This window comes from Chlamydotis macqueenii, chromosome 9 (assembly GCF_036417535.1).
Source record: "Chlamydotis macqueenii isolate bChlMac1 chromosome 9, bChlMac1.mat, whole genome shotgun sequence".
Classification (NCBI taxonomy): Eukaryota; Metazoa; Chordata; class Aves; order Otidiformes; family Otididae; genus Chlamydotis; species Chlamydotis macqueenii.
In genome coordinates, this window is record NC_141564.1 from 22,578,060 (window position 1) to 22,590,262 (window position 12,203).

General features: G+C 47.1%; 1 protein-coding gene across 1 annotated transcript; it reads right to left on the bottom strand.

The window, feature by feature from the left end:
* Positions 1-1,004: 1,004 nt before the first annotated feature.
* On the bottom strand, positions 1,005-10,662 carry CLDN11 (claudin 11). Its single transcript, XM_086754639.1, has 3 exons — positions 10,229-10,662; positions 7,490-7,654; positions 1,005-2,171 (listed from the first exon to the last, which is right to left on the bottom strand). The coding sequence occupies exons 1-3, from the start codon at positions 10,452-10,454 to the stop codon at positions 1,939-1,941; spliced, it is 624 nt and encodes a 207-aa protein (XP_086610765.1). The 5' UTR covers positions 10,455-10,662; the 3' UTR covers positions 1,005-1,938.
* Positions 10,663-12,203: the final 1,541 nt, after the last annotated feature.

Genomic DNA, 12,203 nt, shown 5'->3' on the forward strand with positions numbered 1-12,203 from the left:
CGGCGGGCAGCGGCGCGGGTGCATTGTATAGGATGGCAGCGACACAAGGCCTGCACAACAGAGATGCCTTCAAGACTGCTCGGTCTTAAAGGCAGATGTTAGAGCTGCTGCACATCTCTCGTCTGTGCTGGAAAAGGGTCGTTCTGGAGCGCAGCCACCCTCCTTTTTTGCTCCTTTTAAACACTCCCACCTTGTCTTTCCACACAGAGGAGGCAAGGTGCGTGAGCTGCAGCATGGCCGTACCACCCAGTTTGGATTCTCCAGCTGAAGCAGGCCCAGAGGAAAGGACAGTCCCTAAATCCACCCAGCCTGGTTTTCAAATTCTTATCCATCACCCCAAACAATTTGGTCGGTCGGCTCCTCTGCTTGCTCAACCCCCTCTCCTACACTCAACACCTGGGCTCTTCACGTCCAGGCCTGAACCGCGGCTGTTACTCTTTTCCTCCTCCCGCAGCCTGGCTTACACAAATTACTTGAACTGAGTTAACATCTCCAGGAACAGATGGGATTTTGTATACATGTAATTAAATCGCTACAGCCTCTGGTAAGGACAGAGTTAGATCTTGATCTTACATGGTTTTAATCAGAGCGATGACCCCAGGTCAGGCTCTTATTTTAGTTGAGAGCAGTTCCAGCAACACGACTTCTCAACTTGGGTGAGCCCGAGCGGTGCTGGGAGTACATCTCCACCACCTCAGCGGGTTTCTAAGTCTCCCCGATGCCAAGAGCACCATGAGCCGGTACCACCGGTGCATGTTGCTACTGGGAACATCGAAGGAACAAACAGATAAGACAGCGATCGGAACCATGCAAGAAGATTACTCCTATTTTAAATATTCCCAAAAAAAACCCAAAGGGCCCACTTAATTCCACAGCAGAGGAGCATCTCTCGTCCTGAAATGCTAAAAAAAAAAAAAAAAAAAAAGAAACAAAAATCGTCAAAATAATCAGGAAACCCTTGTCATAGAAACACAGAGGAAGGAAGGAGAAAAAGAAGCCAGTGGTTGCAGGTTGTCTGTTATTTATTGTACAGTATTTCACTGAAAGTACAAAGGCATCATCAGTATTCACCAGAATTGTGCTGTAACAGGTACATTACACTCCATGTTAAAATGTGCTACTTTAACGGTGCAAGACAGAACACAAACGTAGAGGAAGAAAGCAAGGAGTTTTAAAAAAAAAAAAAAGTAAAAATACATTTTTAGTAACTGATCTGTACAAAGGAAAAAAAGAAAAACCAAACCAGAGTGTGGGGATTAGAGCCCCCAAAGTCATGTAAAACTCTATAAAAGGCACTGTTATCTACCGTGTCGTTAGGACCTTTGGGTTCCATTTCCTTCATACTGATGACTGGGGGGTGGGGGAAATACCGTTACTGAAATGCTGAAACTCATACAAAAGTATTTACAGAGAAAGGCAGAAAAAATTCCCCTCCTCTTGTTCCAAAAGAGAAACATTTGCCTGGTTGGAGAGCACAGCCTTCCCCCTGCCCCCTCGCCCAAGCCGTGCCAAAGCAGGGACCTTGAGCAGGAAAAGCAGAGTGACGTGGTGGGAGAAGCTGCCAGAGTCCTTCTAACAATCTCTGGTTTATTGCTTTAAACTCTCCTATAATCACGGGAGCTAGAAAATAAAATTAAAACTCAAAAACCCACATGGGAACCCCAAACCATCTGAGTCATCCTGGCTGCGAGAAGATGGGGCATGTGGTCAGGACAAAATGGGAAGGACCAAGAGGTAGGGCTGGCTGGAGCTTTCTTTCTAGAAAAAAGGGGTAACAGGTGGGGAGAATAACGCTTCAAACTACCAGGCATTTGTGCTGCTTTTCTAAATCTTCCCCTGGGAGCCTGATAGCGGTGTGCGTCAGTAGAAGCAAACCCAGGGCACACAAACCCACCAGCCAAAGCATCCGATGGCAGCCGCAGAACGTCCCTGGGACGTTTAGACGTGAGCACTCTTTGCATGAGTAGGGGAGCTGGATCCCGAGGCGTAGTAGAAACGGTTTTCACCGAACGTCTGGGCATCTCCCGAGCAGCAGACGATGACGCAGCCACCGAAGAGGCAGAGGGCAGAGCCGATCCAGCCTGTGTACAGGGAGTAGCCGAAGCTCATAATGGTGGTCTCACGGTGGGCGCAGACGGGAAACCAGATCGTTGCCACGACGCCGCACATGGCTGGGGACAGATGGAAAGGAAAGATAACTCCAGCATGTAACCCAACTGCGGGGACACAAAGCAGGCCAAAGGGGCGGGAAGGCTCCGCAGGACAGGGGACGGAGAGGAAACCCATCCCTCCTCCCTTGCCATCCCATGGTGGGACCCAGGAGCACGAGGGCTTGGTCGAAGAGATCTCCAAGCCGGAGGCAGCGTGGGAGCCTTGTGGGGAGAGAGGTCGAGAGCAAACAGCCATTTCTTTCAGGCACCAACAAACAGAAAGGACAAACAACTGCTGCCTGACACCACCTGATATATTTCTTGTGAGGGAAACAGATTTGCTGCCTAGAAATATCCTTAAGGGGGAAGAATGAAAGCCATCCCTGAACCTGATGCTCTGGAGAGCTGCAGAATTAGGAACACTTTAGATATGAAGCAGTGAGACAGCAATATCTGTTTAAATCACTATTTCTGCACGAAATCACGTGCTACGCCTTCAGCCCATGTCGATCAGCATCACTGCAGTTGCTCTTCTGAAGGCTCACACAAACACTAACGAACCACCCCGGCACTGAGCAAGAGAGAGCGGAAAATACAAGCAGAAAACTGGCAGCGACAAAATAAGCAGCAGTACAACAGCATTGCTGTGGTTTTTTTAAGGAGAAGAATGTCTCTCAGCTCCGGAAAGCAAATTCCACTTCCCCATGGAAAACTTCTCTGTATCAAGTGATGGAGACAAACCCAGCAAGGTTCTCCAGAAACCTACTGAGTTGAACAGAAATGGGACCTCATCTGAAGGGAAAGCAGTATTTTACCTAGAGTGTACATGGGGTCAAAAAAATGACTGAGGACTTCAAATTTTGCTGAAAATTCCATATTTTTTTTTCCATGAAAAGCAGGAAGGCTGCCGTGGTGGTGTCACAAGGACTGCTAGGCAGGTGACGTGAAACAGGTACCCTCAGGACAGCAAAATGGGTTCAAACTCAGCACTTTGCAGGCAGCCAGGCTGGAGATCGCGGCGTTTTCAGTGACCAGCACTCACACGTGGTTTGTTCCGAGCAAGGAGAAAACACATGCCCTGCGCTCTCTTTGTGCTACGCGAGGTCACGCTCGCTACCCTCGCTAAGGGGCCTACCTCCATCCTGCAACGCACCGAGGGCACCGGGAGTTGACGGCATTAATCACCTCGCAGGAGCAGGTCCTAAAACAATAGTCCTTTATGGCTCGTACATCTGAGAAGAATTAATCTGTCAATATTTACTTGCCTGCGGGACCAGCTGCGCAGAACTCCGTCCTCGTGGCTATCAGAGAATCAGAGCAAAATAATAACAGGACCGTGGCAGCGTTACAGATTTCCACCGACCGTGTTAAAAGGTGGAAAAGGCAGGCAGTGTCAAAAAGTTAAGGTTGCAAGAGGGGGGAAGAAAAAAAAAAAAAAAAAGAAAAAAAAAAGAGGATGGGATTAAAAATAAAATTGTTTAGTTAAAGCAGAGAACAAACCATAGCTCCTGGCCGGTACAGCAGAAAACCCATCCCCAATAGCTGCAGTTATTGTGAGAGAAAATATTTTCTTGCGGAAAAGAGAAGAACATTTGAAGGATGCTAATAAAGCCAGTAACAATTTCGGGCCTCCTCAAAGCAAGGACCCTGTGGCTTTGGAAGGAATTTTTGGAGAAGGCAGGGAGAGGAGAGCAGCATTTCTCCTGCCTGTGGAACAGTCCTGCAAACAGTCATGCAAACAGCCTCTAACGCTTTAAAACAAAAATGTATCAGTTGGGAATCCACAAAGCATTCTAACGGACTCTGGAAAAAAATGCTTCTTTGTTGTCCAAAAAGACACAATCATCTTTTCTTCTTCTGTCAGCAATAAATATATATATATATATATATATATATATATATTTATGTCCGTAGACTGTAAGAGCCTTATCTACCCAGAGCCTCCCCCACCACTGAAGAAAACACTTGCACCGGGGTGAGAAGAGCTCTCAGGGACGCCAACACAATGGCATCTCTTGTGCGTCTGGCTCAGCTACATGCAAACCTACCTTATTTTAATGCTGACAATGCTAGAAAGCTGTGAAACACAAGCCGAGGGCTTTGCAGGGGTGAGTTTGGCCCCTCTGTCTTCGGAAGCCACCAGCTGCTGTCAGCCACTGGCGACCCCGCGGCTCAGCACGAGGAACGCCCTGGAACGGGACTGGGTTTCATGGCTTTGCATAGACTAGATTGGGCTGAAAATCCTCCGAGAAGATGCAAAAAGAACAGCCCACAATTGCGGTATTTCTTTATGAACTCGAGTTTTGGTCTAGCTGTATCACAGAGAAAGGCTGAAAAAAAAATGTTGATTTGCCCAGAAATCCAAAGGGATTGGAAAAGGCATTTCAGGGCAAGTTTCAAGTTCTAGAATACATGGAAAAGGTGTTTGAACAAAAATTATTACCCCTTCTCTTTTGTGCTAACAGTCAGAGCCATCTCCATAGACACAGTATGGTTGGCCTCGCTCCATCAGATGGCTGGGGATCCACAGGGACACATCCCGGGCTCCCAGCATTTCCCAGTCCTCTTTGTCTATGGACTTGCACTGGCTCAAACCCTTGAGCTGAAGCTCTTAATATTCTACGTTACAGGCATATTTTAGTCAGATGGAAGCACACAGAGACAAGAAGCACAGAAGGTGCTTGGGGAGTGGGGGAGACAGAGCAGGATTACTCCAACTCGAGGGACAGCGAGTCCCTGCCAAATTCCTTAACAGCAAGTTAAAGGCTTTCTGCAGATGAAAGAATACTCCTCTTTCACAGCTAAATTTAATCACTCTGAGTTGCTGACTCAAAGTCACACAGATTTCTCTTTCAAAGCATTTGGCTGAAATAATAGATATCCATGATTGCTTTGTTTCTACGTTCAAGGCAATCTTTTTATCCTGATATCTGTGGTTTTACAAGTAAATCTCATGCAGTGTCCAGAAAAACTTATTAACATCTTTCATTTAGTCTACAATAGCTAATACTGTCATTTTGCAGCAGTAATTGCCAATAACTAAGGTATTCTTCATCTGTATTTTCCAGTGTCTCGGGTCCCTCATCTCCGTTAGGAAAACGCCCGCGTGGTCGCCAGCACGGGGTCTCCTGAATTAGCATCAACAACACAGGATGGGGCAGGGTTTTTCCATCAACACCAGCGTATGAAATGTTTTCATCCTGGCTCAGAGTAAACCTCTGCTGACGGTTGTTTTCAGCGATAAATCAATTCTTTCAGGCAGACAGGATCAAGCAAAGGCATAAATACATCAGCAGGCAGGACAGGAGGGCGTGCACACAGGTTGCGCTCTGCAGCCTGCTATTATCAGCTGACAGGAAAATCAGTGGAATATCTGAACCTATTGTTTTCCTGGCAAGTTATCAACTTCTTTTTTGGTTTGGGGGTGTTGCTGTTTTTTTTTTCCACACTGCTTCAACCTCTGTTTTCTTTTTTAATAAATTCCAGTGACAAACTGCCATCCCTTCCCCAAGGAACCAGTGAAGTTTGCTGTGGGGCCAGCTCCCCTGATTGCGTCTCCACTCTCTAATTCTGCCCTGTTAGTGAGCGTCTGGGGTTTGTTTTCTTTCAACCCGAGCGCTGGGAGTTGGTCTCCACTTAAAGGAAAAGGCTGGAACCCATGTGGCTGGGGAAAACCAGGAACAAGAGTCCAGTGGCCAGAGGGTAAATCAGAGCAGTCCAGGATGTATTACTTCCAGAATATAATAATTTTAAGTCAGTATTATGACTTTCAAGGCCTGATTCATGCTTATTAAATGCTCTGGAATGGTAACATGTCCTTTTGCAAATAACAGATCACTAATCAGCTTTAAAAATCTCAAAGTCTCAAGCTCTGCACATTATTCTTCTTCCAAAGGGACTGTCTTGCTGATCGGCCTGGAAAAATTTGGGGGATTGTAAAAATAAATGTGGGTTGGTTTGGCTTAAAAAAAAAAAAAAGAAAGAAAGAAAAAAATGCTTAAAAGGAACTTATTTATTCTTCATTTGTGATCTCACAGAAAGAGCATTATTGTAATTGTGCCTAAAACATTGTGCCCAACCTGCTGTTCCCAGCCCAGATCACTCAGGACATCAGTGACTTCACCTGCAGATGCTTCAAAACTCACAGGGGTAAAAATCAGCAAGAAGTCTAAATCTGACCCAAAGAGCATTTGTCTGCTGATGTCCATGTAAATATACATTGCCTTGCCTCACAGGATCCACTTAGTGGGAAAACCGTGTTCCAAGGCAAAGAGGAGTCTGGCTGATGGAGCGTGGCAAGCCCTCTTCTCCTCCTCATTCACAGGCAGAAAAACAAACAAACAAAAAATTTCTTTCACTTTGCCAAGCCCAAATACGCAACTCAAAGTTTCGGGACAGGGATGAAGGTTGCATTCCAACAGCTCTCTAACGTGGATCGGGATATCCTAAACAGGCCCTATAAAGCTGATTTTAGGACTTCCAGTTGTAGCAACGTGTCCTTAAACCCCACAGATGTTGAAAGGGCCCCTCGGTCCCTTGGATTTTGGACATACTGACTTGTACCGTCCGCTTCTGACCAAGGAACTGGGGGAGAGGCCACTCGCAAGGAAGGAGCATCCAGAGGACAGCCCCTTCCAGCGTGCAGCTACATCCAGTGCCCACTTGAAAAAAAAATGAGAAGAAGAAAGAAAGAAGACGGGCATGATGTCAGCGCGAGCTGCCAGCGATCAGCAGAGCCACACAAAGAGGCCACTTTCCCTGCCCCCTCCTCCTCTGCCGCACAGACGGGTGAAAACAAGGCCCCGCAGCCTGTTGCTGAGATGACGAGGCTTCAAGAACATGCAGGTGCTGTGCTGGGGACAATGAGCTCCACAGTCTGCGCTGCTCAAAACAATCTCCTCCACAGGCACCAAGGATGGGAAGAAATTCCCAGGGGAACTTGGAGGCCGAGGGCAAAGCCGGCCAGAGGGGTACATGCCAGCCCTCTTCCCAGGTCCAGGCCACCTCCTTGCTCCCTCCCTTGATGTCTCTACAGGACCAGCGCTCTCTCAGCTGCAGGTTTCCCTTCCCAAATGCCTCAGCTTACTTTGGTCTGGCTGCATCTGCGATGCTGAGCGAAATTCGCAGAGTGCCCTTGCCCTAAGCAGCTTGGGAGTTCAGACCCTTTTCAAAAAATAGCGTCTCTTCCAGAGCAAACCAGCAAAAACAGTGCTGCTGGTGAGAGCTTCAGCCCAGCCTGGACAACTGTGCTTTGAGAGGAACAGGCTCAACCATCCTGCACCATGCCGTCCGGCACTGGAGGAAGACCTCCAGCTCTTCACACGCGGCAGGCACCTTACCCAGGAGGATGATGAGGATCCCTCCCAGCTGGGACCGCCGGTACTTGGCAGCTCCAGGCTCATGGCCCATCCGGATGCAGGGCAAGACCGTTATCAGCAAGAAGATAGCAGGAAGGCCCAGGACGGAGGCAGCGATCATCAGCGCTCGACATGCTTGGACGTACCCTGTTGGCAAGGCAAGGAAAGAGGATTTTGATTAGTTGGCACAAGAGGAGGAGAGCTTTGGACAAAGGCTCCTGCTTGATTAGCTCCCAAGGCTCACATGGAGTACAGGAGATAGGTTCAATCCTTTGTGTAAACAGTTAAACCCTCAGCAGGCATGACAGGGAGACCCACAGCACAGTGCATGAACATGGGATACGCATGCTCAACAGTTTCCACTGAACAAACAGCACTGCCTGGAAAACACGAGCTCTTCCCAGCAAGACACTGAGAAATCACTGAGCAGCTGGGAAATGCAGGAAGGGAAAGTAGGAGAAACAGCTAGGAGGGAGTTTTCCTGTATCTTTTCACAGAGATTTGGTTAAATAACAAGAATTTAAAGTCTTAAAGAGCAGCTTGCTGTGAGCAGAGGAGGTCCACAGTCACCCAGAGGGATGGATAGTTGAAGACCCGCTGCTGAAATGTGCAGATCCAGGAGACACTACCACCAGCTGCCCCGAGGAGCTGAGGACTGCTGACCTGGGAGGAGGAGGGATGCTCAGCCACCCCTGCCATGTCTCGATGCTGCACCTCAGGAGTCCAGCCCGGCAGCGGGGTTTCAGTGGAGACCGTGACTCGAGCTGGCCACTGGCACAGCTCTTCCTTAGGGAGAAGAAATGACTGAACTTTGCAGACCTGCTCGAGTTCTCCTAGCCAGTGGCCATGTCATTCCTCTGGGTCCCTACGGACATCATGGGATGCCCTGACATTTCACCAGTTCCCATCCTTCTCCTGCCTGTCCCTGTCCCTGTCCCTGTGCAGCACCAGCAGCCTAACACAAGGCAGCAAGGGGGACGGGGACTGCAGGCGTGCTGGGCAGGGACATCACATTTCTGTGAGGGTCTAATGTATCTTTGAAAAAAAAATATTACATATTATGTGTATAGAATTTACTTTTATATATTTTCATATATAAAACTTATAAAAATTGTTCATTACTTGCATGCAAAAGAACAAGTGTCAGGTTTGCTCCAGTGCCTGGTGACCCTCCCCACCAGCTCTCAGGCAGACTTAGCAGAGCGAGTATGCTGGCTCTCCTTCCCCTCTCAGTAACAAAATGAAGCCGCCACATGCAGACACGAGGTTTCCTGGTGTCTCAAACAGTATCAGCAAACAGGGGCCTCAAGCAAATCCCACTGACATACTCGTACGACACCAGGAATGAAGATTTTACTGTTCCTGGAAATGGAGAATCTGTGTATGTTGAATATTTGCTTGATTTTTTCAGGAGGAACTGTAACAACAACAAAAAAAAATTACTTGAGGATTTCAGGGCAAAAAATGAGACTCTAAACAAAGGAGATGGCAGTGCCCAGCGTGGTTTCTGTGCAATCGATCCCAATTAAACGAGAATACAAACACATTCATTTTAAAGACTTGACTCAGGCAATACAAGACTCTAAATATACTTCAGGTATCAGGCGCACTGGGATGAATTTCCCTCTCATGGAAAGCTGTGGGTATCAAATAGGGTACAAGCAGAAGCATCTCATTTTGTGGGCTGTTTCTGTTGGAGAGAAGCGTTGCTTTCTGCTCTGAAAGACCCATTTCCCTATTTGTTACATTTCATTCACCGGGACAAGCCTTTTCTCTGCCTTCTGTGCCAGATCATGTTGAACATTAGTAGCAATAAGGAAAGTAAACCTACTAAAATAAAAGTCTACATACACAGAAAAAGGGAGAAGAGCAGCCAGTCTGAGAGATTTAACGTTGCTAAACGCTATGTGATACCGACAAGGCTCTGTAACGGAGAGAAATTTGAGAACAATCTTTCTAACCTCTTCCAAAATTATTTTCACAACAGTTTAAACAAATAAATACAAAGACATGAAAGAAAACTAGAAGGAATGACCATGTCTACCCTGTCAGCTTGGAAGAGGCATCTCTGAAATGCTAGAGGAGGTGCGATCTAAAACAGAGCAGAATGAAGCAGCACTACGGAGTTAACAGTGATTGAAACAGGTAAGATCGTTAACTAAACATACAGGGACAAGACAAGTTAAATGTAGTTACATCTGTTTGCCGAGTAAAAGTTCTGCCCTGCCTTAGAACACATGGGAAGCATCAAGACCATCAAGACTAATGATGATCTTTCAAAAGAGTAAAAGCCATAGCAGCATTAATAATAGATGCTGAAAGAGTCATTATACTCAAAATCATTTTAAGGAATAGAACTTTAACATTTGTAATAGTTCAGCGTCATCTCAAAGGAAAACTCAAAATACTCCTGTCTCTGAGTACTCTGTTTTACCTCGATATACTGCATCTGTTTTGCAAGGCAATCTAGGTATGAGATGTGGAAAGAACAGCAAGCGTTTACTAAAAGCAACGATTAAATATTAACTAGGCTTTAATAGTCACAGATAACACACGATACCTGGGTACGATTAAAACCCGGTATAATTTAATGAGAATCATGTTGAGAGCTATCATGCACGTTCTTTCGCATGTTTAATGGACCATCTCCTGCAGCTATGAAGTTGAAGGAGCTCCGCTCCTCGCCTCTGGGTGGGAAGGGGGAGGATGGGGCACACGTACCTGGCAGTATGAGGATGTCCACGAGGGGCTTGCAGTGATAGAGACCTGTCGCCATGACGCAGTCCGCCCACAGCCCCTTGGATCCCAGCTCATCCATTTTCCTGCAGGTGGTGATGGTGTAGCCGCAAGTCACCACCCAGTCATTGGTGGCCGTCGCCACAACCACCCCGATCCAGCCGATGAAACTGCAGATAAATCCGCCCAGGTGCAGGCAGGTGGCCACCATGTCGATCCCTCGGTGGGACGAGCTGGACGGGAGAGCACACGCGGGGGTTCAGCAAAAGTCAGCCGGCAGGCTCCCTGCTGTGGATCCCGGCTGCTGGGATCTACTGGGAGCTGCGAGGAAGAGGGACAGGAAGAGGTCCTCGAGTGCTGCTGCTGCAGGCAACTCGGCTGCCTCTGCCCAGCTCCCTCCCTGGGAGGGGTCAGAGCTGCCTCCAGCCCCATAACGTGTGGGAGGAGCGAGCGGGGAGCCCCAACTTCTGCCAGTTCAGCAGGAGAGTTGGAGGGGAAGGAGGGTGTGGAGAGGAAGAGACACAGCACTACACCCACCCGTGCCTGAAAAACTGCTTTATTCAAATGCAAGCAGCCTACTATTCAAAACATAGCATCAAGGGAGAAAAATTAAGGCAGTGTTTTCAAGCTGAAAACAACTGATGGCACTGATACCTCCTCATGGAAAGACAGGGCAGGAAAGGTGGTAGACAGAGTTACTCAAGAGGTGGTGACCATCTCGTCAAAGCCATCGGCATGGCTGCCGTGAAAGGGCAGGATCAGTCCTGGGTCTTTCCTGATGTTTTCAGTAACTGCAAAAACGTAAGAGACCCATCACTGCATTCTCTGCTTGTGCCTGGCTTTTCAAAAGTATTAACTAACACTCGTGGAGTCTTAAATGTGTGCTTAACAGCACCTCATTTCCACTTTTGAATGCTAAAATTAAAATAAGCAGCTTTTCACTCAGATCTGTTCCAGGTGTAAATTTTAGGGTACTTAATAGAACAAGGAACAGCCCTCTTAAAAGTCACAAGAGAAGAGAAACTTCTCAGCCTGTTCTGCATCAGGAGAAACAGGCAGGCAGGATACTGTCTTACCTTGCCTTTGTAAACACATCCCGAAGGAAGTTTCACCGCTGCGCATCCTCCAGCGCCTCTGGTTTCGCAAGGGAAGGGCTGGATGCAGGCGGATAACCCGTGCCTGGAGAGACCGCTAGCGGAGAGCGGTCCCCATTGCATCGGGGACGGGAGGAACCGGGCGAGAAAAACGACACAACAGTGAATTTGATTCATTCCTAGAGCCATCAGTGAAAAAGAAATACTGGAAGCTACAGTCCAGGATTAAGGTGCCGGGAATGAAATATATCCTGCTCTTCGTCTAGCAGTATTTTTTCCCCATTCTTTAGCAAATTAAGTGAAAAACATGAACAAGACCACTCTAAGCTTCGTTTGTCACATGTTCCTTAGATTCAAAATTCAAGGACATGAGGCCGCAGCTTTGTCTTGTCAAAGCTTCGTCTGAACACTGGAGTTACTACATAAATAGTTGAAAATTATCTTTGAAGAGGAGTTTTTATAATAAATAGAAAATGAATAGTGGTTTTCACATTTGTTTTATATTGTTGGTTACTCCTTGTTTTTTCCACGCCTGTTTTTTGAGGGGTTTTTTTGTTTTTTTGTTTGTTTTTTGGTTTTTTTTTTTGAAGCCATGTTGCCACTGACTCTCCTGATGCGATTCCACCTTTCAGCCCAGCTTATTCTTCCACTGCACCCACTTCAAGTGGAGCCAGCTGTTACTTACAGCCAACCACCGTTTTCCTGTTGCCTAGGGTTTGGTTTTAGATGGATTTAATCTTTCCTCAAACAATATTCCCGTTTAGCTATTATTCAGGAGATAAACTTGTCATCTCCTGAGTGAAACCAGTGTTGTTCCACTTCCCAGACCGCACAATTGCATTGGAAAGATCACATGTCACCTCCTG